The 27,704-nt window shown below is 27.8% G+C and overlaps 7 protein-coding genes across 8 annotated transcripts; 5 read left to right on the forward strand and 2 right to left on the reverse strand.

Annotated features, from left to right (window-relative positions):
• The first annotated feature begins 1,658 nt into the window (after nt 1-1,658).
• Nucleotides 1,659-5,757, forward strand: LOC113799246 (uncharacterized). Its single transcript, XM_027349852.2, has 3 exons — nt 1,659-2,336; nt 2,397-3,705; nt 3,774-5,757. The coding sequence occupies exons 1-3, from the start codon at nt 1,761-1,763 to the stop codon at nt 4,985-4,987; spliced, it is 3,099 nt and encodes a 1,032-aa protein (XP_027205653.2). The 5' UTR covers nt 1,659-1,760; the 3' UTR covers nt 4,988-5,757.
• A 193-nt stretch (nt 5,758-5,950) lies between these two features.
• Nucleotides 5,951-8,342, forward strand: Pgm2a (phosphoglucomutase 2). Of its 2 annotated transcripts, XM_027349835.2 has the most exons (6): nt 5,957-6,191; nt 6,254-7,072; nt 7,153-7,533; nt 7,636-7,860; nt 7,930-8,141; nt 8,202-8,342. In XM_027349835.2, the coding sequence occupies exons 1-6, from the start codon at nt 6,093-6,095 to the stop codon at nt 8,302-8,304; spliced, it is 1,839 nt and encodes a 612-aa protein (XP_027205636.2). In that variant the 5' UTR covers nt 5,957-6,092; the 3' UTR covers nt 8,305-8,342. The 2 variants fall into 2 exon arrangements, with proteins under 2 accessions (XP_075676586.1, XP_027205636.2); XM_075820471.1 differs by having other exon boundaries at nt 5,951-6,191; nt 7,930-8,304.
• On the reverse strand, nt 8,301-10,445 carry Snx6 (sorting nexin 6). The gene is made up of 6 exons (XM_027349836.2): nt 10,309-10,445; nt 9,948-10,049; nt 9,526-9,882; nt 9,252-9,456; nt 8,740-9,200; nt 8,301-8,678 (listed from the first exon to the last, which is right to left on the reverse strand). The coding sequence occupies exons 1-6, from the start codon at nt 10,417-10,419 to the stop codon at nt 8,610-8,612; spliced, it is 1,305 nt and encodes a 434-aa protein (XP_027205637.2). The 5' UTR covers nt 10,420-10,445; the 3' UTR covers nt 8,301-8,609.
• A 734-nt stretch (nt 10,446-11,179) lies between these two features.
• On the forward strand, nt 11,180-12,840 carry lin (protein lines homolog). Its single transcript, XM_075820472.1, has 2 exons — nt 11,180-11,317; nt 11,396-12,840. Exon 2 carries the CDS (start codon nt 11,415-11,417, stop codon nt 12,762-12,764), a length of 1,350 nt encoding a protein of 449 aa, XP_075676587.1. The 5' UTR covers nt 11,180-11,317; nt 11,396-11,414; the 3' UTR covers nt 12,765-12,840.
• LOC113799235 (uncharacterized) lies at nt 12,737-14,472 on the reverse strand. Its single transcript, XM_027349838.2, has one exon. The coding sequence runs from the start codon at nt 14,343-14,345 to the stop codon at nt 12,837-12,839; it is 1,509 nt and encodes a 502-aa protein (XP_027205639.2). The 5' UTR covers nt 14,346-14,472; the 3' UTR covers nt 12,737-12,836.
• Nucleotides 14,473-18,448: 3,976 nt separating this feature from the next.
• LOC113799259 (uncharacterized) lies at nt 18,449-19,253 on the forward strand. The gene is made up of 3 exons (XM_075820239.1): nt 18,449-18,537; nt 18,620-18,736; nt 18,816-19,253. Exons 1-3 carry the CDS (start codon nt 18,465-18,467, stop codon nt 19,052-19,054), a joined length of 429 nt encoding a protein of 142 aa, XP_075676354.1. The 5' UTR covers nt 18,449-18,464; the 3' UTR covers nt 19,055-19,253.
• A 95-nt stretch (nt 19,254-19,348) lies between these two features.
• Nucleotides 19,349-20,113, forward strand: LOC113799254 (uncharacterized). The gene is made up of 3 exons (XM_027349859.2): nt 19,349-19,668; nt 19,736-19,849; nt 19,920-20,113. The coding sequence occupies exons 1-3, from the start codon at nt 19,458-19,460 to the stop codon at nt 20,072-20,074; spliced, it is 480 nt and encodes a 159-aa protein (XP_027205660.2). The 5' UTR covers nt 19,349-19,457; the 3' UTR covers nt 20,075-20,113.
• Nucleotides 20,114-27,704: the final 7,591 nt, after the last annotated feature.

Here is a 27,704-nt window from a genome sequence, read left to right on the forward strand (position 1 = left end):
CAAAAATTGAACCATCATCGATAATCAACAACAAAAAAAATGTAAAGTAAAATCCATTCCCGGTTAATATTCAATAATCAAAATGTTTTTTTCTTCAAATTTGCTTTTTCATTCATTCATTCAATTTTTTGTTGAACAATCTTCCTAGTTTGATTTTGCATTTTTTTTCTGTTCATATCCGCCATTGATAATGATTGTTTATTTGAAAAAAAGATGGACAACGTCATCATAAAATGATGACGACGATGATAATAATATTTTTCTTGGTTAGATTCTATCATTTTTGTCTTTTTTTATTTCAAATGTGTGAATTTGTTTACGTCATTTATTCATTATTATTTTTTTTATTTGATTTTTGTCATTACACAGCTGTATTCTTTATTGTTTGGGATGTGAATCCACAATAACACACACACACATGTCCATTGTTCGTTGTTGTTGTTGTCATAGTGAAAAAATTTCAGTAAATTTCTTTAATTTGATACTCTTTTCATTTTTATTTATTCGTTTTGGTTCATATACGGTTACGGTAAATGTTAAAAACGTTAATCACAATGATATTATTATCATCATAATTATTTTTGTTAATTGTTGTTTGTTTGTTATAGATGAAAACTTGTTTTATTATTATTTCTCGCTTGGCCAACAACTTATGACAATCCGAAAACTTTTTTTTTAAATCTTTCCGCAATATGTTAAAAGTCATAATAATGTAATATATTATGTGTGCGTTTATTTGAAATTTATTGAACAGAAGGAAAATTATTATGATATTAATTTTTTTTTCCTTAAAAGTTTTTTTCCTTTCGTTTCCTTCGTAGAAAAAAAGTGTTTATTATTATTTCAACAAAAAAAATAAAAAATACCTAAAGCCATATGAATGATTCAAAATAGTGTTGTGTTTACGTGTAGAAAAAATGATATTGATGACGACACTGCTTGCGTATTTCTCTTTCTTTTTTGATATTCATCAATAATAATGATGATAATTGTTGGAACATTTTATTTATAAAGTAGTTTTGTTTTGTTATGTTTTTTCTGCAAACTATAATATATTTATCATGATTTACCTTGAACTAGTTTCTTTATTTTTCAGTTTGAATTTGTTTTTGTTTTTGTTTTTTCTTGTCTCATTCATTAACATGAATGTTTTTGATGTTTTTGTTGTTCCGAAATGGTATTTGTACGTGTTTTCAAAAACAAAACTACTACTGTATGAGTTGAGAGATGATTATGATGATGATGAAAAAGTTGAAGGGAATTTGAATGAACAGTGAAAAAAAATACTTCTAGAGAATATTTTGAGAGTTTGAATATTTTATTTTAAGGATTATGCGAAATGTGGAATAATGTTTAAAACAAAAAATTTTTGTTTGGGAATTTGATCTGAACAAAAAACAAAACACCACAACAGTAGTTTGAAATAAACGAATCAATCAACCGAATATAAATGATTGTGATCGCGTAATGATTTTTTTTTCTGTTCATCATTATCATTCATTCATTCATGCAACATTAAATGCGAAAATGTTTTTTAAATTTCATGTTTGAATCAATCACAATGAATTGATTGTGTATTATTTTTTTTCTCTCTCCTAATTATTATATATTAATTAATGTTTGTTTTTTTTTCATTTTCATTTTTGTTGTTTAAATAGCATAAACTTTCACATCGAAAATAAACGAAAAACATCATTACAATTCAATTTATATTATTGATTTTGTTTCTGTTTTTGGTTTTGGTTGTTTCTTATATATAAATGATAAGTGAAGAAAAGAAGAAGAAGAAAAGAAAAAAAATGTCAAAAAACGATAATTATAGAAATCATCATGTTGATAATCTTGTAACCAATGTAATCGAAGTGGTACGAAATGTTCCAAATAATAATCATCATAATCAACAGCAACAACAATCGATTATGATGATGAAATCTTCATTGAACAAAAATGAAACTTCATCATTAAATAATGGCCTTTTTGCCAATAGTAATAATAATAATAATAATTATAATTATAATAGTACTTCAACATCAGTGACAATGGCACAAAGTTCATCTAATAATAATAATAATAATAATAATGATAATCATCGACAACAACAGCAGCAACCACAGCAACAAACAAAAACATCATCATCAACATTGTGTGGAAATACTAATATCGTAAATAATAATAATAATGCAACAAGTAACAATAATAAAAAACATAATATTGGATTTCGTCTTCGGCGATTATTTTTTGGATCAAATCTACCGAATGGACCAACAACAACAACAACAATTTCATCGAAATCAAAAACTTTGAAAGATTCATCAAATGATGTGAATGAAAATAAGGTATGTTTTTGATAATAATAAAAATTGTTGATTCAACTTTATTTTGTTGTATAAATATAGAGTTATATTCGACATAATCCTTCATTACATTCGAATTCAAGCGAATCATCAAATGAACATCGTGCTATGGATTCACGACGTAAACGAAATACAATGACACCGAAAAAGATTGATAATTGGCCCTTTCATTCGAACAACAACAACAACAATAATAATACTAGTCATTCGATGAAACAACAAAATTCATATGAATGTCCAATATGTCTTTTAGAACAGCCATTATTTCAATTTCCCGAGCTTATAACATGCCAACATCGAGCTTGTTTTAATTGTTTACGACAATATTTACGTATAGAAATCTATGAATCTCGAATTAACATCACTTGTTTACAATGTCAAGAATTGATGCATCCAAATGACATCAAAACACTTTTACATAATGATCATAATGCCATTGAAAAATATGAATCATTTATGGTTCGACGAACATTAATAACCGATCCTGATGTAAGATGGTGTCCGGCTCCTGATTGTGACTATTGTGTAATAGCTACTGGTTGTGCCAGTTGTCCAATGTTAAAATGTGAAAGACCTGGTTGTGAAACATTATTCTGTTATCATTGTAAACAGGAATGGCATCCAAGTCAAACTTGTGATCAGGCACGTGCTCAACGAGGTTTTATCAGTAGCAAATCAGTATTTATTAGTTCACCAAATCCAAACAAATCAAATGTTACATTTACATCACGTGCTAATGATTTGTTTAGTCAAGCTCATGCTTCCACATCGATGGATTCGTTTGTGCCAAGAGAAGATATAAAACCTTGTCCATGTTGTAAAGTATTCATTATCAAGATGAATGATGGATCTTGTAATCATATGACATGTAGTGTTTGTGGTACTGAATTCTGTTGGCTTTGTATGCAGAAAATATCTGATTTACATTATCTTTCACCATCGGGTTGTACATTTTGGGGTAAAAAACCATGGAGCCGAAAAAAGAAAATCATGTGGCAACTTGGTATGTTAGTTGGAGCACCAGTTGGTATCGCATTAATTGCTGGTATAGCCGTTCCGGCTATCATTATCGGTATACCTGTATGGGTTGGTCGTAAATTGTATTCACGTTTTGAACGAAACCATATGAGTCGTCATAAAAGCAATTTGTTTGTAACCACTGGCGTTTTGGCTTCAATTTTTGTTTCGCCAATATTGGCCGCTGTTGCCGTTGGAATTGGTGTACCATTATTGTTAGCTTATGTCTATGGAGTGGTTCCAATTTCTCTCTGCCGTTCAGGTGGTTGTGGTGTTTCTACATCTTCGTCCGGAGTTCGTATTGAACTTGATGAAGATGAAATTCCAGCTCCAGGTTCGTTTTCAATTTTGATTGAATGGCTATTATTTAATTATTAATTATGTTATAATCAATTTAAACAGATGGTGTCAGCGTAGATACAGCTCTTAGTGGTCGAGCAGTTACTAATCCAAGTATTGGTGACGTTTCATTGGGAATGTCAGCAAGTTTAAGTATTGGTTCAAATAGTCATTTAGATCGAGTTGTACTTGATATACAACCGGATCGTGAAAGTTCATCGATTGCAGCCTGTGCTGGAAGTATAACAAGCAATTACATTAATAACAATAATGGAAACAATAATCAACATGGAAATATACATGGTGCACAAATGAAATTAGAAACATTGACCGATATTAATTCCAATAACAAACGTTTCAGTTTAAGCAGCCAGAATGCTGATTCATCTTCGGTAACATTAAGTTTTGGTGATCGATCAGTCAATACCAATCCATCATTGATCGATGATGCTAGTTTAAAAGCACATGCAGGATCACTTCTAGAAGCTTCTACTAATGTTCTTTCCGTTTCAACAAATAATAACGGAACACAATTATCATTATCGCCAGTTGAAGTTCATGTCATAAACGATTCTCTGGAAAATGATAAAAGTTTCAAAAAACAATCGAATCTGACTACTAAAACATCATCAGTGGCTGTACCAGCTGAAACAGCAATTCAAAATGTACAGGTGCCAGTGAATCTTATTCTCAACAAATTTGAATCTCGTTCAATGGAATATTTATCTAACAATTATTGCAATATTTGCCATAAATCGCACAAACCATGCTGTCCAAATTTTCAACATCCAAACAAAACAATCAAACTTGATGTAAATACTAATAAAAAATTACCACAACAAAAACCTATCACATTTGTTGTTGGTCAACCACGGATTGATGGTGAAGATAAAGAAAATTTGGCCAAACAATCGAAAACCATTGAAATTGATGAGGAAAAATTTGAAAAATCTGATTCCGGAAAAAATACTGATGTAAATTTTGTTGATAAAAATCCAAATAATCAAGTAAACATTGAAATTCAATCGGACAATAACAACGTATCATCATCATCATCATATTCTCATCATTATCATTATGGCCCAACATTAACGAAAAAAGCAATGAGCCAAATATTTTATCCAACAAATTTTAATAATAACAACAACAACAACAATAATGATGGATATAATAATTATCACCATCATCGTCATCATCATCATCATAATGATAAAATTTCCAAATCCAATTTATCACATTCATTAAGTTTTACAGCATATAATAGCCCACCACTATGAATGTTGTGTGTGTGTGTGGGCAAACATAAACATTGAATTTTGTATTGATCGAAAAAACCAATCCAAAAAAAAGAATTGAAACAACAACAAAACCAAATTGTGATATCTTTTCATTCTTTAATTTCATATAATGTCTGTCGGATTTTACTTTTTTTTTTTGGGCCACACTTTTTTTTCTCCCATTCACTTTTTCTTTCATCATTTCTTATTGGCGATCTTTATCTTTTTCTTTTCCTCATTCAATCGATGTGATCAGGGATGTCAAATTTTCAACCAAAAAAAAAAATAATATTTTAAATCAGAAGAAAATGAATAAATTTTTTCTTTCTTCTCATTAGTCAATGATTGATTTTTTTCTCTTTTGCTCTTCTTTTTTTTCTCTTCACAAATAAATCCCGTATCATCATCATATTATCATCGTATTTTGATGATATGAATCCTTATTATCCATTTTTTTCATTTTCATTTTCTTTTCTCTTTTTGGATGTTGTATACAATTGTTTATGATTATAAACACACACCCGCAAATCCCTATCTGATAATCTGACCACACATATATATTTTTTCCCCCTTATAAATGATATATACATTTATAATAAAAATGGTGATGATGTTTTGAATTAATTACAACAAATTTAGTCAGTAAAATGTAATACAATTTATGTATGGGTATTGTATTGTTCAATTTATAATTATATGATTCGACATAAATATAATAATAATAATAATAATAAAATGCAAGATGTTTTTTTGGATATTTTATTTTATAACTGTGTGTAATATTCGATTTGATTTTGCAAATAATTTTACTGCTCGTTGATTCGATTAATGATGGTGACATTTTTATGGTTAGCTTAGAAAAAAAAGGTAGAATTGGCAAATAAGACAAATAGATAAATTTTTTTTTCGTTCAATTGATAATTTGTTGTTTGCTCAATGCGTGGTCTTTTTATTATCATCAAATTAAACCAATTCTCATATTGTTGATATATAAATATCACCAACTTTGTTCTCTTTTTTTCCCAAAAAAAAAAACAGTTTTTCTTCTGACAAGTTTTTGACAATCCAATTTCATTTTCATTTTTTAAAAAAATATTGTATAAAAATGGTGAATTATCAATTGACCAATTCGATGAAAACCAATATCGAAAAATTTCCTACAGAATTAAAGGAAAAAGTTCTCAATTGGCTTGAATGGGATAAGGTAATTTGATTAGTTGTTTTTTTTTATTTTCAATTTCTTATGTCATTTATATTCAAAAATAGGATGTTCAAACTTGGTATGAGATTGCTAAATTGGTCGAATCAAATGAAATTGAACGTTTATCGAAATTATTACTTGAACGACAATGTTTTGGTACGGCCGGTATACGTGGTATTATGGAACCAGGTTTCAATGGTTTGAATAAACTAGTCATAATACAAACATCACAAGGATTGGCTAAATATGTAAAAACATTGCCCACTACTGCTACCGAATTATTGGTTGTAATAGGTTTCGATGGCCGACATAATTCTTATGATTTTGCTCGACTAACAACGAATATTTTTCGTCATACCGGTTTCAAAGTGGCATTGTTTTCCAAGGTTGTACCAACACCATTCGTAGCATTTGCAACAAAATTATTGAATGCTTCGACCGGTATTATGATCACATCATCACATAATCCTAAAGTTTATAATGGCTATAAAGTTTACGGTAATAATGGTGCACAAATTTTATCACCACACGATAAAAACATACAAAATTCAATATTGGCAAATCTAAAACCTTGGAATAATGAAATTTGGAACATTTCCAATGATTTTAACTATGATGGTATTCAAATATTCGATCCATTACGTCAAGTTTCACAACAATATTATTTTCAACTAATGAAATGTTCAACACGTCTTGATTTGGTCAAAAAATCAGATCTTAAAATAACATATACAGCATTACATGGTGTTGGTCATGATTATATGGCCAAAATGTTTGAAGAATTTGGTTTCAAAAATCATTATCCAGTTGAATCACAGAAAATGCCTGATCCTGAATTTCCTACCGTTCATTTTCCCAATCCCGAAGAAGGTCAAGGTGTTTTTGTAAGTAATCAAGATCATCAGTATAAATTAATTGTTTCAATTAAAATTTTTTTGATCACTTAACTTTTCCAATGATAAAGGATGAATCATACAAGACTGCACAACAAACTGGAAGTACATTGATATTTGCTGTTGACCCTGATTCGGATCGATTTTGTATGGGAGAAAAACAGAATGATAATGAATGGCGTATCTTTAATGGCAATGAAATTGGCGCATTACTTGGCTGGTGGATATGGAATGAATTTTGTTTATCCAAACAAGATAATAAAAAAACAACTGATTGTTATATGATTTCATCGGCCGTTTCATCAAAAATTTTGGAAACATATTCTAAAAAAGAAGGATTCAATTTTATTGAAACATTAACAGGCTTTAAATGGATGGCTAATATTGCTTATGATTTGGAAAAAGAAGGAAAACAAGTTCTGCTTTGTTTTGAAGAAGCAATCGGTTTTATGGTATCTGATAATTTTATTTTCCTTTTTTTGTAGTTAAATTTAATTTATTTACAAGGCTAATATTTATATGTTTGTTTTATTTGTTTTCCATTTGCTAATAAGGTTGGTACAAATGTTTATGACAAAGATGGAATTTCAGCTATGGCTACAATGTTACAATTAGCTGCTTATTTACATTCGAATGGAAAAACATTCCGAGATAAATTGAATGAAATTTATCAAACATATGGTTTTCATTATAGTCTCAATTCCTATTATCTTTGCTATGATAATAATAAAATTGAACAAATTTTCAATCGAATGTCAAATATTGATGGCCCAAATTCGGTTAGTGTAAAATTTTTTTTTGTTTTGTTCAATATTTTTCATCGATGATTATTTGTCTAATATTTTTAGTATATCAAACAAATCAATGGAATCAAAGTGATTCGTGTTCGTGATCTTATTCGTGGTTTTGATTCGAAAACTGATGATCAAAAAGCAACATTACCACAGAATAATATGTTAACATTTTATTTTGAAAATGGTTCTGTCATTACTTTACGAACAAGTGGTACGGAACCTAAAATTAAATATTATTCCGAAATTATAGCTCGACCAGATGAAAGGTATGTTTATTGTGGTTTTGTTTTTGCCAACATTAATAATGTTTTAAATAATTTTTTTAGTGATTGGGAAAAAATCAAAAATGATCATCAAAAATTGATTGAAACCTGTGTAGAATTATTACTTCAACCAAATCTGAACGGTTTGATTGCTAAAAAAGATTGATTTATTAATTTGAAATTTTTTTTAATTCTTTTAAAACATTGAAAAAAAATGATATAACCATTATTATCCAAAAAAAACCGGAAAAAACTGAACAATTGATAGGAAATTTTAAAGAATAAAATTTGTAGAAAAATAGAAAAAAAAGTTGTTAGTTTTTTTTTGACTAAGTATCATAATTTTTAAATAATAATGATGAGAATTAACATTTTTTTTCTTGTAATGAGTACAATTCATTATTCCATGATCAACGGGGTATATACTTTGAATAGAATTTCTTTTGCTCTCAACATCAAATCCTTAACCATTTAATTTTCTTCATTCGTACAATCATTGTTAAGCGATGCAATACAATTTCGTATCAATTGGACTTGCGACTAAATTGTAAAAATAATGATTTTTTAGATAATTTTTCTTAAAAATTTTATGTTTACAAACCTTTGCATGTTTGATCTCTAATTCGGACATTTCGACCAAATATTTTTTGAATGCAACAACACGACGTTTTTTGAAATCAGTTAGCTCTTGTTTAGCTAATTTGGAAATGTTTTCAAATTTTTCACATGCTTGTTGCTGTTGATTTTCAGCCTGATGTACATCACGATTTTTTGCACGTGCACGTTCCAAATTACGATTAGCCGTTTCATAATTTGCCAAACATCGAAGACGACGATTTAATAATTCTTTAGCGGCTGCTGTATCGCGCATATAATATCGATATAGATCGGATAGCTTTAAATCTTCATCCGAAGCAACACGATTTTCTGTTTTACGAAGCTTTTCTAATGCATCGGCAATACGTAGATAAAATTTTGTCAATTCAGGCGTTGGTGTACATTCGGGTGAATTAGCCATCTGTACTAATGGTGTTACAATTTTGATATATGAATCGGCCACGGCTAAGGATAAAAAAACATCAAAGTAATTTTCCTTTTTTTCAAACAACAAACCTTTATGTGATTTGACCATAGCATCGGATTTGATGGTTTGATTTTTGATAACATTATAATAATCAGATAGTTGAACTCGTTGTCCTTCGAAAAATTCATCAATATCTTTTTGTGTTGTGTTCAACACTAAACCATCAGTCGATGAACGAATATTCGAAAACAAACCAACCAAACGTTCTTTTTTGTTTTTTCCTCTTACACTTAGCTGTATAAATGATTTTTTAAAAAATGTTTGTTTTCAATTGAAAAAATTTCAACGTTAAACAATTCTTACATCATTTTCGTATTCCAAAAATATTCGAAAATTAGCATCATTACGAAAACAAGGATGATTGGCCAAACGTTGAAGAAAAACTTCATGCATTGCAACAGTTTTTTTGAATGTAGCTAAATATTCGGCTTCTAATTCTTGTTTCATTTTGGTGAATTCTTCCTTAGTCATCGTACCTTCACCTTCACCTAATTTTTGTAATTTTTCTCTTGATGCATCAAAATCTGGACGTGGTGGTGCTGGTGGTATTATATAACCGGCATAATCTTCATTTTCAACCAAACTATTGTGTAGCCAAATAAATTCTTCATGTTGTCTAACCACTGAAAATTCATTCTTTTTAAATTCAGGTAATGTTGTCTGTAATGAAAATAAATTTCAATTTTTATTCAATGAAGAATTTTATCATTATCATTATAAAAAACCTTTGTATGGACAGTGAATTTAACTTTATCACGTTCACTAAGAGCATCCGATATGTCCACCAATAATGATGTATCCGAAAGATCAATAGTTTCTGTTCGTGGCTATAAAATAAAAGAAAAAAACAAATTGGAATAATTTTACAATGAGAAACCAAAAATTGTATAAACCTTAACAACATTTTCATCAACATTTTTTGAAAATTTAACCAAATCCATTTTAATAATGATCAAAGCAATCAAACTTAAACTCAAAATGTTTATGAATTTTTCTATATATCTGATTTTGTTGGTAACTCCCCGATAATGATTTCCATTATGGAATCATCATTATCGATGTGTTTTTAAAGTTCAAAAAACTTACTTTTACATTAATCATATTGGAATTGTTTGTTGTTTCCAATGTGGCTGGTTGTTGTTGCAGATTTGATGGGACTGACATTGTTTGATCTTCCGTTTCTGTCATCATGTTCATTCGTGGTTTTCCTGTTTTTAAACTTGATGGAATTAGCTTCAACACCAATCAACAAATCAGTTTCACCGGTATTCAAAAGTTTTTTTTCTGATTTATTTGAAAACCAAATTCATATAAAACCCTACAAAAACAAAAAAATCAATGATGGTGGGAGTTGATTTATTTATCGATTGAGAATTATTATTATTTGCAACATAAAATGTCGAAAGTAGATTTTGTTGTTTTTCTCCTATCGCTGCCGGAATGATGATGATGATGATAAATGATAAATTTTTATAACCGATTATATTGAATGACTTTGCCACAAAACACATACACACTGTGCGAGTTTTTTTAAAATAGATTTTGAATGAAAGATTTGAAAATAAAATGATAAAAATCAACTGGTTGTTTTGGCTTTTGTGGTGGTATAATGGTTCGATGAATGGGCGAGTTTTTTCTCTCTTTCTCTCTTTGTGTACAATAACCAACAATGACAATGAAAAAAAGTTGACAACAAACAAAAAAAACCGATTTACCCGATGACGATGACAATATCAATTTTGAAAAAACTTTGGTTAACCGTCGATGATAAGGAATGTTACATATGGCAAAAACGATGTTTTTTTTTCCAATCAAAGATACTCTGTTCATTTGAAAAGATTTGAAATTTAGAACGAATTTAAATAAATCAATAAATTTCTCACCAAATTATAGGAAAAAATGGACAATATTATAAAATACAATTTATGGAACAGGTTGGTTACAAAAAAAAAAAATGACATGTAAACACATTTGAGCGACACACAAATCAATGTTTTTTTTTCGGGGGTGTTGAGTTTTATGTATCAAAAAAGATTCGAATGAATGTTACGTTCAAAACAATCGTTTCGCTCGTGTAAACATTTCATTTCATGAGGTGAGTATATTTTAAATATCTTTATTTTTAAAGGTAAAATAAAATCATTAAATTTCTTTTCTTTTTTCAATTTAAAAGATTCAGATAATGTCATGTCATGTCATTAGGCCGAAAGATTCAACATTATTATAATTCCATTGATTGTTCCAATTCATTGGCTAAACTTTTATCAATTTTTATTGTAAACAATGATGATGATAATAATGATGATGAAACAAAAATATTTCTTCAATATTGGAATATTGAAATTTTAAAAGAGAAATTATTATCCATTACTAATGAAGAATTTGAAAAAATTTGGATTGAACTTTTATGTCAAACTAATATTATTTCATCATTATTAAATCCTATTGTTTATCATGAAATTTTATTTAAACTTTTAAACACTGTATTTGATAATGATGATGCAGAAGAATTTGATGGAAAAGAAATTATTCATAAAATTCTTATCACAAAATTAAATAATCAAAGTTATTTATGGAAAAGTTTTCATCATTCTATCGAATTAGTCGATGAAAATCAATGTCTTTGTTATAGTGTAAAATGTTTGATGAAAATACTTGAAACAATATTCATACATCCAAAACAAAATGATGATTATCAAATTTTGGATCAACAATTAGAATCGATATTGGAATTATATTATCATAATGTTGATCGAAGATGTTTTGCATATGAATTGTTGAAATTTTCTTCATTTATTGTTACCAACAATTACAACCAACACATACCTCGAGTGATTGATAGGTTAAAAAATCATTGGATTCATTCGAATCTTTTATTGATATCGTATCGGAAATTCTTTAGCCAAGCACATGATTTTGCCGGCAACATTCTTATTTTACCACTTTCATCATCGTCATCATTGGATTTAGAATTTCATTATGATTGTCCACTAATCCGGTGTTACATTCTATTAGTTTTAAAAATTCTTTCCATCCAGGATTCTGACAAGCAAGAATGCTATAGATTTTTATTCAATCATCTTAATCTATTAAAATCCAGAATTGAAAATATTGATTTACAGAATGAAAATTTTCCAATCAAATGGTTGATTGAAATATTTATAACTGAAGATTCGGAATTGTTTGAAATGTTCAATCATATATTGTTACTTTATTCGACTACGAAAATCAATAATAATGAAAGTGAATTTCTAATTCATAAACTTTTTGAACATTTTATAACTAAATCCATATACAATGATTCATCTGTAATATTAGATATGTTGTTGACGGATCAAGAAACGGCATCCATCGTTTTACAATTTCTTATTGCTTATCTTAGAATTTTATCATTTCATCGAAAACAATTTCCATTATTACAATTGTTTTCATCAATCGTTCAAATGTTCAAAGAACTTGAACAAAAAATTCAAAAACTTTATGAAAAAAATCTATTTCCATACAATCCAAAACCATTGTTACGTTTATTGAATAATATTTGAATTTTTTATTTTTTATTCTTTTTTAATGTTAAATTTTTTTTTAAATAAAACAATAAAATTTAAGCTCATATTCTAATTACAACGATGTCTATTTTGCCATGCAATTTTAGTTTTTTGCCATAATTTTTTTATTAATTGTTCACGATTCGATTCATTTCCAATATCACCGATCCAATATGGATTTGGACAAACAATATCATCCGAATTTCGTAACCATTTACGAAGTTTTTGTACATTATAAACATATAATGAATTTAATGGCACTGGTTGAATTGATGGCTGTAAAGTTTCCATTAATAACCCTGTTATATAAACATCATCGATACTGATATACGGTATAAAAGTATGAGCATTTTGTGCTGCTTCAAATAAATCAAATGCTAAATCCGGTGTTATAACATAACCAACACCAGAACAATATGATGGAAATGTTTTATCGGGATATGATTCCAATGATAATGACCATTTTCCATGACGTTTAGGTTTTGTATTCGAAGGAAATACACTACATGCAAGTAGATTTTTTGCTCGTAAAATATTTTGATCGGTAATTAGATGATTTTTATAATTAATCAATGATTCTATCACAGTATATAAATTTAAATAAGCATCATCATCAATTTTGATAATAAAATCAACATGATAACAATATTCGATTGCCCAACGAAGACTTGCAACATGTTTATAAGTTAAATTTTGATAATGATCAATAAAATTTGATTGAACTAAATCATGATAATTTTCAAATTCTTCATTCAAATGATTTTGTAGTTGAGATGAATTTGTAGCTCCTAATATGAACACATAAATAATATTGGCTTTTTGTTGTCGATGATTATGATCATTGAAATCAATTGTTTGAATTTTTCCCCAAGTTTCACGAATAATTTGACGATGATGAAAATTCTGTACAGCCGAATGAATAATAATGACTAGATTTAAAAAACTATTCGATTCGGTTGATGATAATTGAGAAAGATTTTGGCAACGATTAGAGTTTTTTTTGATAAATTGAAAATTATTCAAATTCATTAGATGATTTATGGGAAATTTTTCGATTAAAATTTCATTCAAATTTTGTTCCGAATATAAAGATGTTGAATTTCGTTGAAGTTTATTATGGCGGCGATTATTGGTATTAGGAATTTTTTCATCAAAATGTTGATTATCAAAAATAATATCATTATCATGAAGATTTATTCGAATAATATGACCATTTTTATTGGAATTTTTGAAAAGATTATCTTTCAATATTAACATAGATGTTGATGATGATGATGATGTTATTAATATTTCTGGTTCATTATTTAATGTTGTAGTGATTGTTGTCGATTGATTTAAATTGTTGTTTAACATCCATAATAATGTCAATGAAATGGCAAATAAACTTATCAAAAATGTTATCAAACAAGATAATATAATAGCCATATGTTGTGAATGAGATTTATATGGAAAATCAAAGTCACGATATTGATGATGGTGATGGTGATAAGATGATGATGATGATGAAAAACTAATTTGTTCAACATCATCATCATCCGCATCATCATCATTATTGAAATTTTCTACTATTCTCGTCATGTTTGATGAACAAAAAAACCATTGAAATTACGAAGCAAAGATTTTCATTGATTTAAATATTCCATTTTTGGGAATGCTGTTGATGATTGTTGTTCGAAACATTTAACAAAATTTCAAATGAACAAAATATTTTCCAATGTCATTTTCATGGCCGATATTTATATTCAAAAAATGAAACTAACCGAAAAAGTTTTTTCGAATGAAATGAGAAAAAATAAAAGAAGGAGGTGATATGATCATCATCATTATTCTTTTAGTAAAAGAAAAAACCAAACGAACAACTTTTCTGTACAAAAAAAGAAAATCCTGTGTTTTTTTTGTGTATTACATAACCATCAGGTTGTGTTTACCTGGTTTTATTCATTGACCGTACAAACACTGATAAACATTTGTTTGATTTGTCTTTTTTTGGTTTTTGTTAAAAATCATTATTGATCGATCTATATGATCTTTTAAAGGCGAAGAAAAAAAAATTTCCAAATTCATTTTCTTCTTTACAAAGTTCTCACATAAATTGTTGTTTTTTTTCAATTTCCATTATCATCCATTTTGGGTTGGTATTCGTTTTCAATATATTTTAACACTCTTCAGTTAGATTTGTTTGAATTTTTTTTATCAAACAAAACAAAACAGAAATGATAACTATTGAAGGATTGGAAAGAATTGAAGAAAAAAAAATCCATAATAATAAATGTATGCTATTCATATTTCTAAAGATGTTGTTTATTTTTTTTGTCCATTTCTAACGATGAGTTAACCATGATAATGATGGTGATAAATCATCGACCATCATTATCATTCAAGTTGTTTGTTTTGTTTTTTGTTTTTTTTCCTGTTTAGTTCGTATACAATTTGAATGTAGAATTTGAATGATTGAAAATCACATTTGACATTGATTACATTTTTGGATGAATTGATTTTTGTTTTCAATGTTTGTTCATGTCATGCATGTTGGAATTCGAGTGTTATTTTTTTCAGTGTAGAATTTTTCCCGTTTGGATTTGATGGCAATTTTTTTTTGTTGGTTGAGCAAGAAAAAAACAAGAATTTTTTTTTTTGTTGAAAAGTTTAATATGATTTATCCTTTTGTTTTTTGACTTTAATTTCTTTGAATGAAATGAATGACGAAATGAGAGATTAAAGAAAACAACAACGTTTTTTGACATTTAATGAATGATTCTGATTTACGACAGAATTTTATTTGTTTTGTCAGAAAACACTGGGAAAAAAAGAGAATAGAATGAATGTAATGAGATAACGAATGAACGAACGAATGAAAATAATTCCTGTTTATGTTTTTTGGATTGTGTTTTTAATTTCATAAATTTTCTTAATTTTTTTGTTTTTGTTTTTGAAATTAAATATGAATGAAATGAAAGATTTATCTTTATTATTATCCACCTTTGTTCATCCATTGTAGACGATAATAATAATGGTCATAGTTGGATTTTGGGATACGGAAACTAATCAAATTTTTTTGTTTTGTTTTGTTTTTCTACATGGGAAAAAATTGATCAATTGATTCCGAATATTTTAAATTTCATTCGAATAGGTAATGTTTTTTGTTTTGAAAAAAAATAGCTGCGAAATCTTCTCCTGATACGATAATCATTTTAATAATTTTATGATTGTTTTTTTGACAAAAATTACCATGATGATCATCATGTTTTTACCCCTTTTTTCAGAGTAAGGATTTTTTCGGTTTAAAAAAGTTTTTTTTTTGTTTTCATTTGTTTTCATTATGTTTCAATGAAATGTGATTCTTTCTTATCAACAACATTACGGTTGTTGTTGTTGTTAGATAATGAGATTTGTATTATTCAAAATAGATGGGAAAACACACAATCACCACCACCATATAATTGGTCATAAGGGTCATTGTTTTGTTTTCTTGTTGCTGTTGTTATTCGGTTTCAATGTTTAAACTCTTGATATTTTGTTCTCACCAAAGAAAACAAAAAAAAACAAAAAACAAAATAATGATGATAATGATCATTTTGTGAATGATAATGATTGAACGGATTCTGTTTTTTTTAAACAAAAAACAAAACAAAAAAAAACATTTATTCAATTCAATCATCATCAACAAACTCCATAGGAATCAAATGATGATGATGATGATCAATTTCATCATATGATTAGATTGAAAAATTGAATTTCAAAGATTCTATTGTCATTTTTCAATGTTTTACTGTCTGTTTTTTTTTCTTCTAAAACGTTATGAATCAAATTGCATTGTTTTGTTTTGTTTTTTTATTGTTTTTTTTCGTATTGTTTCGTTTTGGATAATAGCCAAAAGTATTGAATTTTATGGTTGTTGTTGTTGTAAGGGTTCCTTCATGGAAAAATTAATCTTTTCATCATCATTTTCAATAATGATAATCTTTGAATTGAATCAAATTGAATCAAACCGAAAAAATGATAATAAAATAGATAACCCGAATATCACGATAATAATAATACGATTGTTTTTTATTTTATTTTATTATCATTAACCGAAGGATCGGTAAATGATGTGCGTGCGTGTGTGTGTAATAAATAATAACCGGTTAATATTTTATTTTGTCTTTTCTCCTATTTTCGGTTATTCATCATCAAAATACATGATGTTGGATGATACCCTAACAAAATGATTTGAATTTGTTTGTGTATGTGTATTTGGAAACATTTAAGAAAAAAGAAAAACAAAAAACAAAAATCTTTGACATTCAACATAATAATCAATTTTACATTAGATTTGAAAAACATTACAACAAAATGTAAAACAACAACAACCGTCTGACTGACTAACTGATGGCCTTGGATATATTCCTTGTCAATCGAATTCAAATCATTAACAATTTTTGTTGTTGTTGTTTTGGCAATGTTTTTCTTTTTTTTTCGGTTCCTGTACCATCTTTTTTTCTTGTTACATAATAAGATTGAGTAGAATTTGTTTTTGTTTTTTTGCTTGATGGAATGAATCCAATTTTTGAATATTTGACCGTGAATGTGTGTATCGGGTGTATAGATAACATGATAATAACATAGTGTTTTCCATCCAAGAAAACAACATCCATCTTCATTTTGTTGTTGTTGTTGTCAGGAAAAAAAATTATTCATTCATTCATTCAATGACATTCTAATTGTATGTCGTTTTTTCTTGCTTCTCTTATTATCATCATCAAGTGATTACCCTGAATGAACTAAACTGATTTTTTTTGTCTCGTTTCACGAATCGAATCTTTTCATTTTTTTGTTCGATCGAAATCGATCAATCGATTTTGTAAGTCGATCTTTTCTCAATCAAATTTGATCATCACGGTTGATTATTGTTTCTTTTTCGATGTTTCCTCGTTTTTTTTTGTTGGTTGGTTGAACGATGATAATAATAATTGGAATACAGTTATCATTAATATGATTGTCAGTTTTTGTTGTTGTTATTCAAGTAGTAAATGTTATTTAACATTTGATTAATATAATCGATTGATCGATTCTTTAACGATTGATGATGATGATGATGATGAATTTTTTGATCGAAATGTAATCCAATCAATGTTTTTCTCTCAATGTTGAACATTTTCAACATTTCATTTTTGGTTCCGCTTATGATCATGTTTTTTTTTTTGTTGTTGCCAATATATCTAGAATGTTTGTTTGCCAAACATATTACCCACAAAAAATACAATCCAGATGGTCAGAAAGAAGATTGCATTTTTTTGTTGTTGTTGTTTGTCAATTTCTGTTTGACACTCCTCGGTTTTTTTTGTTTGTTGTTTGCAAATGTGGATGATCAAAATTGAACAAAGGGAAACAAACAATAAAACATATGAGATCAATTAACACGTTTTATTCCCCATCTTATTCCCCATTGATAGTTGATAGCCACCAGTTGACCAACACGTTTTGTTGATTATTGTTGTTGGTTATCCATATGGTCCGTATTAAGTTTGACAGTTTGATCAAAGTTAGTTAGTTTGGTTGTTTTTTTTTGTCTGGGTTGGCCATATTTTTCTGTTTGTCATTTCGTTTGGTTTGTTCCAATTTTTTGTTTTTGAATTTTCATTTTGATTCTTGCCATCATTCTATGCTGTTTGTCGATTTTTTTGATTAAGTGCAAAAGAAGAGAAAAATAAAATAATGTACAATCAACATAATAAATGGACAATTTGGTTCAAATTATTATATATTTCAGTGATTGTAATAGCATTCGGTATGATTTCGATTTTTCATCTTTTCAATCATTTTTTTTCTTAATTCTTAATTTCTGTTGATTCCATCCACCGATGATTCAGGATTATTATGTTTACTTATTGGTTATTGGACAGCATTTATTAAATATGTACGTCTTGTTGCAGCAAATACACGTGCATTTCATCATATACCATATGAACTTTATTTCATTTGTTCGGGTAATGTTTCTTTTTTTAAAAATAAATGTTTTTATAATGATGATTAAATAAATAATTATTCTGTCCGCTTTAACAACAGGTGCATTATTTGCCATAATCGGTAGTTTTATTTATAGCCGTGTAACACGTACAATCGATTCATTTAATGAACATTTATCCAATTATATTCTGTTTAATAATAACAATCAACAACAACAACAACAACAACAACAATCAAATCATCGAATAAAACCACATTATCAACCACGGATTTTATCAACGACAACAACAACAACAACAAATAATTTGGATAATCGATCGATTATTATTACAACATGAACATAAATGAATATCCATGTTTTGAAATGTTCAATTGAATGATGTTAAAATAAACATTTTTTTTTTTTCTTTGAAATTGATTTGGCTTTATATGGATTTTGGTTATTTGCTGATGTGGATAAAATTGTTTTGTTTGTTTATTGATAATTTTTCATATGGTTTTTCATATTGATATTGACACATATCTTGATGGTGGTCTCTAGGTAACCAAATGATTATCACCATCAACAAGATAATATCGGTTGTAATTTTTGTTTGTTTGTTTTTCTAACATTGTTCCATGACGACGACCATAATTTTGGTGATGATTTCTTGATTGTTAATGTTATTGGTTTTATGATTGCAACGAACGAAAAAAAAATTTGCAATTTTTCATTCAATTTATAACGGGAAAAATAAAAAAATGTCCGAAATTAAAACGGAACATCATGTTTATCAAAATGATACCGACGATGATGATGATAATGATGATGATATGACAAAAAATCCATTAACCGAATCAAAAAATATTGATGATAATGATGATGGTGGTGGTCAAATTGAAAAACATCGATCCGAAAAACAATTCAAATGGTTTATGCATGCATATATTTCGGTTGCAATCACTATAATTGGTTTGTTATTGTTGATGATATTTGAATTAATTTTTGAAAAAATGCATCTTTTTACAAAATTATCTAGGAATTCTTCTTGTCGTTATTGGTGGTTTATTAATGATTTTACAACGTGTACGTTTTACAAGCGATTGGAGTAATAGTGGTGTTTATTTGGGCAAAAGAATTATCAAATGGAGCGGTTTGTTTTCTAATTGGATTCAACAAATCTTTTTAATTAACCATTTTTTGTTGTTGCTAATTTTTTACAGGTGAAACAACAACTGTTGTTGGTATAATTATCGGCCTATTTGGTTTCATTTATTATTGGCATTGTTTGAAAAAAATTAATATCTATATAAATACATTACAAAATAAAAATGATATAAATCGAGCATTTATAAAACAAGATGAACATTATGAATAAGTAAAAAAATGATTAAAATTTTGTTTTTTACCCGACAAAGGAATGTTTTTTGACAATAATAATACATTGTTATGATCGATGATTACTATAACTAAACTAAACAAACTTGATTCGCATGAATAAATTCAATCAAGTTTTTTTTCAAACTTTTGTAATTCAACAAATATCATTTTACTCGTAAAATTGTCATTCAATTGATTGATACCAAGTAATATCCTTACTATAATAGAATCTTTGATGTTAATTACCATTTTTTTTTGGAATTGATGGTTATCGTACAAACCAAAGTAAAATTCAATTTAATGGATCTGATTCATCAATTTAAGGTTGTTGTTTCTTTTTCTGAAGAAAACATCGTTAATGATGATGATTAATCTAATTTCCCCCTAATCATTAATCGTTGTTTTTTTTCTACCTTTTAATTTATTCAAATGATTAAATGATTGATTGATTGATTGATTGATCATGAATTTTCAATTAAATATTCATCCACTTTAATACAATCGAGGAAGAAGAAAGAATGAAGAAAATCAAAATCCAATTTAATGATGATCATCATCATCATGTTTTTAGTCAATGTAATTTATATGTTTGTGTTGATTGTATAAGTGTATATAAATGTCACCGAACCAATCTTCATTCGGTTGATGATGATGATGATGATTGAAACCGGAATAGAAAATACCATTCGAAATAAGAAAACTTGATATGAATCACGTTAAACGAACAAAAAAAAAAAAATGTTTTTTTTCCTTTATGGTAAACCAAGAAAACATAATGATAATAATTTTCCATCTTCCAACCATCCATCCATCCAACCATCTATGACGATGGATAAAAAAAAACTATTATGGTTTTCTTAATTATATAATGTTTCTTGTTGTTGATTCTCTTCAAGAAAATGTCTTTATATTTTCTTCTCCATGATCTCCAGTATTGAAGAATAACTCGATTTCATTCTGTTTTTTTTTACACAGACAAAGACAATAACCATAGATAGTAGATAGGTATGGATTGTGTGTGTGTGTGTGTTGAACCATTTGTCAATGATCATTAGTTTCAATGATGATAATCATAATCAACAAGATATATATAAATCCTAATATAATCATATCTAAAATGTTAAAATGATGATGATCTTATTCATCCATTAGTTTAATGTTTAGATTGAATAATAATGATCATGATGATGATGGTTGTTCTATGATCAAAAAAGAAATAATTTCCGACCAATGACCACGACCAACCGATGATGATGATGATGATTGTATGTGTAAAGGGAAAAAAGGGTTTTTTTTGAGAAAAATAAAAATGCAAATGCAAATGTACGTACGTAAATTGAATTCAAATTAGATTCTTTATGATGTTTTGTTTCTCACCGACATTCACTATTTGAAATGAATTTTGAAATTTTGTATAACTTTAGTAAACAAAAAACAAAAATGATAACATTGTAATTTGGTTATCCTTATTTCGCGTTTGATTTTTATATGAGATTTTTAGACAAATATGAAAATTTTACCACGATTATGCCACGAAATTACGATAGTTTTCGATCAATATACAAATTGGTAATGATTTACATCAATGATTTGCTGATTTTCTAAATAAAAAGAAATTCTCTTGTTATATCGGAAAAACATTTCCATTCTGCTCAATCGAAATGACATTTGACCGTGTGAATTTTTTTTTTTGTTTTGAAAACCATTTATATGATTATGATAATTATGTGTGTGTTATTTGTCTTTGTATACAATATTTGAACATTTGGATTCTTTTTATCATTCAAAATTCTCATTATATAATTGCTTGTGAAAATACGTTGTTTGTAACGAAAGAAATTTCTGAATTTTTTAAAGATTTAATTTAGTTGAGTGAAAATATGAATCGAACACAAAAAAGATTAAAAGGCGGCAAACGAACAAAAAAACGACAAAATTCCGCTAAAAATGAAAATGTTTACAACGCCATCGAGTGTCGAAAATACAAAACTATATAGTTTGTCGAATTTTTATTGTTAATTTTATTGTTTTGTTTTGTTTCGTTTCCTGAAACAAATTCAATTAATTTGATCACCATAATATAAATATGCGAAAAATATTCGAATTGATTATTTGATTCAAGTGTATACGAAAGTTGTTTGTAAAACAAAAACAAAAAAAAAGCAAAATAATCAATATTGATTGATAACAACAACGACGACGACGACGAACAAAAAATGGATGCTAAATCGTATGATAGCGATTCGAATGAAGATGATGAAATTCAACAAGAAAAAATGGAAAAATTTTTACTTTCATTAAATAATATTAAATATCGATCAAAACGTCGAACAAAATTTCAACGAATCAATTCACCACCGACACCGATTTTAGAATTAAATTATACACGTCCAACAAAAATGAATGGATTAAAATCAAGTAAACTAACTGTTCGAATGAAAAATCCAAATAGACGTAGAAAAAAAACCGTACAGAAAAAACGATCAACAATGAAAATGAATTATAAAACAATTGATGATGATTTTGATGTTGATGAACCAGTCCAACGACGACGACCAAGCCGTCTAAGTCGATTATCACGTAATTTTCAAAGTATTAATCGTCAACGATTAGAACCAAAAAGATCAGTATCATTAAGTAAAACAAGTTTAAAACGTGCAAGAGAAATGTTTGTTAAACATTTAGAACAAATTATATTGGAATCAATGTCGAAAATAGTACAACAACAAAAACAAATAGATCGTGAAATATCATCATTAAGAAGTTCGAATAGAATTAAATCATCAAGATCGAAAATTCGATCCAAATCAAGAATTGCATCATCAAGATCAAGAATTAAATCATCAAGATCAAGACTTACAACCACTCGATCACGATTAGCAACAAGACCAAAAACAAATATTCGTCGAACAAAATCATCAAAAATTGGTACAAAACGTAGAAAATATCGTGGAAAAATATCAAAAAAACAACAACAAGTTAATAGATTATGGAAAAGTATGACAAAAATTCCATCACATCGTATGATAATTACACCGGATGGACGACGTGCAATGCCAAGAGAAGAGATTGATAAAATAATTAAAACAATAAATATGTTGAAATCAAGAAGTGATGAAGATGATGATGATGATTGTAATCAAAAATCATTATCACCATCACCATCATCAGCAAGAACAAAATCACCATTAACATCATCATCATCATCAGTAAATCAATCGATAACAGTAAATGATGATGATGATCAACCGAAAAAGAAACAACAATCATCAAATATAGTAGATTCGAATAAAAATTTAATGAAAACAACAAAATCATTATCATTAGATCAAAATAGTGATGAAAAATTATTGAATACAATTGATAAAAATGATGATGTTGATTCTGAATCAAAATTATTTAAAACATTCGAATTTAAAACTGATCCAAAAATTAATAGAAATGGTTTTGGTGGTAAATTTATGAAGAAAAATGTAATTATTCGTTGTTCGGAAAATATTGATACTTTTAAAACTAATGAATCAACAACAACAACAACAACCGATATCGATAAAAAGAATGATGATAAAATTTCCAAACAAAAATCATTGAACAAAGAAGTGGAAAATTGTAGCGCTACAAGCATCGACTGTTGATGATGGTTGAACAACAACCGAAAAAGAATAACCATGGCCAAAGATTACGGGGAAAAAAATTGAATTTAAATTTTTAGACAATCAAACAAACAAAGGTTCCGTTCGATAGATGGCGACAAATTTAGTAATTTATATTTTTCACCAAAAATTTATAGTTTTTTTTTATAATTTTCAAAAAAAAAAATATTTTAAAATTTTTTTCCGGCTAAAAATTTGATATTTCATGTTTTTTTTCTGCCCGAATTTGTTTCTGGTTTGAAGGTCAAGTTTTAATCCTCCGTTTGAAAATCATTTTGTTGGTTAGGATTTTGTCATTGGTTTGCCATGATCAATGACAATGATGATGATGATGACCATCTCATCATTATCAGCAAGACAAATAACCGAAAATGTTTGTTTGTTTGAAAACATTTCCCGAAACAAACAAACAAACCGAAAAAAAACTCTTAATCCTGTCTCCTTTATTCGACACTTTGATAATCTTTGACATGTGACATTGGATAGAGAAAAAAACGAAAGTTTGTTGTTGTTGTTGTTGATGATAATTTATGTAAATCATCTTACGACGACGATACATCGAACAACCAAAAAAAAAAAAAAAAAAACAAACCAGAAAAAGATTTTCTGTATACGCGTGGTGTTGGTGAAAGGCAAAAAGAATGAATTAATTGTTCTGGTTGTTGTTGTTATTTTTTGTTCCAATCCCATGTCCAATTCGAATTGAATATGAAAAAAAAATTAAAAAACATTATTTTTTGTTTCTCGCATTGTTCCAAAAAAAGATTCCAAAATTTATTTCATTTATCCAATGATTATGGATAAATGTTTTATGGGTAACCAATGGTCAGCCAGTGTGTGTGTGTGTGTGTGATTTTTTACATTGGTAAATATCGATGACACGAGTCATAGATTAGATAGATTCGTACAGGGATATCTATCTTTTTTTTAGAGATAATCAGGATGGTGGTGGTTTTGTCACATGTAGATACTGGGCATATTGTAATGTTTTTTTCTTTTGGTTGACCATTGGTCATTCATTGTATTTTTTAGAAAAAATACATTTAAAAAAACGCGCGTGTCAACGTTTTTTTCTCATTAATCAATTTTCAAACAATGATAAATTGTATTGAAAACGCGTATTTTTTATATTTTATAACATTGCGTGGGTGTTTAATAATGATTGTGATAAATTTTCTTCCTTATGGATGTGTGGTCAATCAGGATTATTTTAACAACAACAACAACAAAAAACCAGATAAGGCGATAATCATCATCGAATTGATTGATTGATTATATATTTGAATGAATGAAAATCCCGATAATAATAAAAAAAACCACTGAATTTTTTAGGATTTTTTTCTTGGTTGAAATATCGTTGTTGTTGTTGCAATTAATCATCCGAAAATGATGAATGTGAATTTTTTTTCCTTTGGCCAATCATTAAATGTGTGAAACACACTGAAGAGAAAAAAATCTGTAAATACTTGGTTTGGCTTGATTTGGTTGTTGGTTGTGATTCTTGTATTTTTTGCGGAATAGAATCATCAACAACGAAAATGTATTTTTTTGTTGTGTTGAAATGACACGCGTGTCATTTGCAGAAAAAATATATTCTATATTTATGTTTTAATGATTTGAAAATGTATTTAGATTTTATTTTTATTTTTTTTGAATGAAATTCTCCCTTGGAAACTTTTTTTTTTCTTTTGGTGACAACAAACCAATCAATGATGATGATGATGATGATGATAATGAAACAAAGCTATTTTAGTTTTTTATTCGTTATTGTTGACCGTGATTTTTGTTTTGTTTCATTGATTCACATCGGGGGTTTCAAGAGAGAATCTTTTTTTTCTATTTGATGAAATGAAAAAGTTTCAAGTTTCTCATCAAATGAAATTCAAACAATTGTATTGAATCTCTCTCATTCATTCAATTCACATTTACAAACAAACAAACACACTTTGTCGCTTTTGTTTTAATGACATTTTAATTGTCTTCGATGTTTTTGTTTGTGTGATTGAATTTGCTATTAATGGAAACAAAAAACGAGATTTTTCGATTCAAATGTTGAATATTACTGTGAATGATGAGAATCAATCGATTCTTATCTTGATTTTCATTTCATTTGGTTTCGAGTAAAGAATTTCCAATTGCTATAAATAAAACAACGAAGAGAAAAGTTGTTTTTCTGCTGATCTGATATGATGATCGATCTGTCGATGGTTTTCGTATGTTTGATGTATATCGAAAATAGCAATATTTTTTTTCTGATGATGGCCAATATCATACGTTAGTTATTCATTATCATCATCATCATCATCGTATTGATGATTGAAATCCTCTTATGTTTTTTTTTTTTCGTTTCAAAATGTTTGATTCAAGCAAATGATCCATTCCATACTTGGTGACATGTTTTTCTTTGTGTTATTTTCATTCATTCATTCATTCAAAGTAAATCTAAATCAATGTTACGATTTTTTTTCAATTCATTTCGCATTTGACATTTCTACAAAAACAACGATAACTGTGTGTGTGTGTGAAATATAAAAGGAAATCCAGAAAAAACAAACGAAAGTGTCGGATTGTTATTTGAAAATATTGTTGTTGTTGTTGTTGTTGTTGTCCATACGCGTGTCCATCCAACCATCTATTCATTCATTCATTTCATTCATTCATTTAGTCCGTTTGATTACATCATTTTTGATGCAAAAAAGCTAAAAATGTTGTTATTTGCGATCTTTGCTGTTGTCATATTGGGTTTTGGTTTTTTTCGGTTGTTGAAAACATTTGTCCATCAAACAAAAATATTGATGTAATCAAATAATAAGCTAAAAAAGATCAGGAATAATATTTTGACAAACTATTGCTATCCAAAATGTATATTTTTTTCTAATTCGAATCAAATCTGCTTTTCAAAATGATGATAATTCAGAATTATGATTCGGTCAATTATGATTGATTTTTGTTGTTGTTGTTGTTGTTGTAGAATCAAAATGGATGGATGGATGGATCAATCGATCATTGCCTTATGTTGTTAATATTGAATGGTCAGGTGATTTTTCCATAGAAAAATAGACAAACAGAAGTGACCACCGTCATCAAAGTTTTTTGTTTTGTTCTAGTTCATTGCCCATACTATTAATATCGATTATATTTTTAAAATCGATTATCAATAATGACGTTTTCTTTCTTTCTTTCTTTCTTTCTGTTCTCGGTTTGTTGATTATTGTTTGATGATTGACCACATCAACAACATCATTGGTTAACACATTTGACAGGTCGGTCATCATTATTATTATTATTATTTGTTGACAAGATCCAATGATGATGATGATGATGATGATGACGAATGTTCCAATGTCCATATGCTGTTGCTTGCTAAATAGATTTATGTTGCCGCATCCTCGATAAATCCACAAGGTCAAATTTAAACAAACAAACGTTTGTGTTTAAAAATATCTGTAGGTTGTTTGTTTGTTTGTTGTTTGTAGCTGTCACCATTTTGTTACGGGACAATGATTCCATTCTATAGTAAGATCTGTAAGGAGATCTAGATGAAGAGAGAGAGAGAGAGAGAGAGTGGTTATCGAAATGTCGATTTCTATGATGATGGTTTTGGTTTGACCAAACAAAATTATTTATCCATATCGTTGTCCACAAACATTAAAAGTGTCAAACATACATATCCAATCAAGCGAAATGTTTGTTTGTTTCGGCTTTAAATGATGTTTTATTTTTAGGGAAATTTTCATTTTCAAATGTTCAATTTTTTTTGACTACTTTTCTCTCCTCACAAACACAATTATATGCTACTTGATTATGTTGTTTTCCATTGGATACCGCAAAATAAAATGAAGAAAATTTCTTTGCTTTTCAATCAAAAAAAAATCAATCATAGAAATTGAGATGTAAACGAATCATGACTGACTGAATTGACATACGGAAAAAAACAACAACAGATTTTTAGATATGCAAAACAAATCAATTTTT

The sequence above is a fragment of the Dermatophagoides pteronyssinus genome, unplaced genomic scaffold (genome assembly GCF_027571235.1).
Source record: "Dermatophagoides pteronyssinus isolate colony J.1.1.1.1 unplaced genomic scaffold, Derpt_VIB-CSIC_2022.12 sq0006, whole genome shotgun sequence".
NCBI classification, from domain to species: domain Eukaryota; kingdom Metazoa; phylum Arthropoda; class Arachnida; order Sarcoptiformes; family Pyroglyphidae; genus Dermatophagoides; species Dermatophagoides pteronyssinus.

Bases quoted from the DNA above. Each gene is read 5' to 3' on its own strand.
- LOC113799246 (XM_027349852.2), top strand. From the start codon at position 1,761: ATGATAAGTGAAGAAAAGAAGAAGAAGAAAAGAAAAAAAATGTCAAAA. The intron at 2,337-2,396 runs GTATGTTTTTGA...GTATAAATATAG, and splicing joins ATGATGTGAATGAAAATAAG to AGTTATATTCGACATAATCC. The intron at 3,706-3,773 runs GTTCGTTTTCAA...CAATTTAAACAG, and splicing joins AGATGAAATTCCAGCTCCAG to ATGGTGTCAGCGTAGATACA.
- Pgm2a (XM_075820471.1), top strand. From the start codon at position 6,093: ATGGTGAATTATCAATTGACCAATTCGATGAAAACCAATATCGAAAAA. The intron at 7,073-7,152 runs GTAAGTAATCAA...CCAATGATAAAG, and splicing joins AAGAAGGTCAAGGTGTTTTT to GATGAATCATACAAGACTGC. The intron at 7,861-7,929 runs GTTAGTGTAAAA...TAATATTTTTAG, and splicing joins ATATTGATGGCCCAAATTCG to TATATCAAACAAATCAATGG.
- Snx6 (XM_027349836.2), bottom strand. From the start codon at position 10,419: ATGAACATGATGACAGAAACGGAAGATCAAACAATGTCAGTCCCATCA. The intron at 10,050-10,308 runs GTAAGTTTTTTG...TTTATTTTATAG, and splicing joins CCAATATGATTAATGTAAAA to CCACGAACAGAAACTATTGA. The intron at 8,679-8,739 runs GTTTGTAAACAT...TTTACAATTTAG, and splicing joins TAGAGATCAAACATGCAAAG to TCGCAAGTCCAATTGATACG.
- lin (XM_075820472.1), top strand. From the start codon at position 11,415: ATGTCATTAGGCCGAAAGATTCAACATTATTATAATTCCATTGATTGT.
- LOC113799235 (XM_027349838.2), bottom strand. From the start codon at position 14,345: ATGACGAGAATAGTAGAAAATTTCAATAATGATGATGATGCGGATGAT.
- LOC113799259 (XM_075820239.1), top strand. From the start codon at position 18,465: ATGTACAATCAACATAATAAATGGACAATTTGGTTCAAATTATTATAT. The intron at 18,538-18,619 runs GTATGATTTCGA...CCGATGATTCAG, and splicing joins AGTGATTGTAATAGCATTCG to GATTATTATGTTTACTTATT. The intron at 18,737-18,815 runs GTAATGTTTCTT...CTTTAACAACAG, and splicing joins ACTTTATTTCATTTGTTCGG to GTGCATTATTTGCCATAATC.
- LOC113799254 (XM_027349859.2), top strand. From the start codon at position 19,458: ATGTCCGAAATTAAAACGGAACATCATGTTTATCAAAATGATACCGAC. The intron at 19,669-19,735 runs GTTTGTTATTGT...AAAATTATCTAG, and splicing joins GGTTGCAATCACTATAATTG to GAATTCTTCTTGTCGTTATT. The intron at 19,850-19,919 runs GTTTGTTTTCTA...AATTTTTTACAG, and splicing joins AAGAATTATCAAATGGAGCG to GTGAAACAACAACTGTTGTT.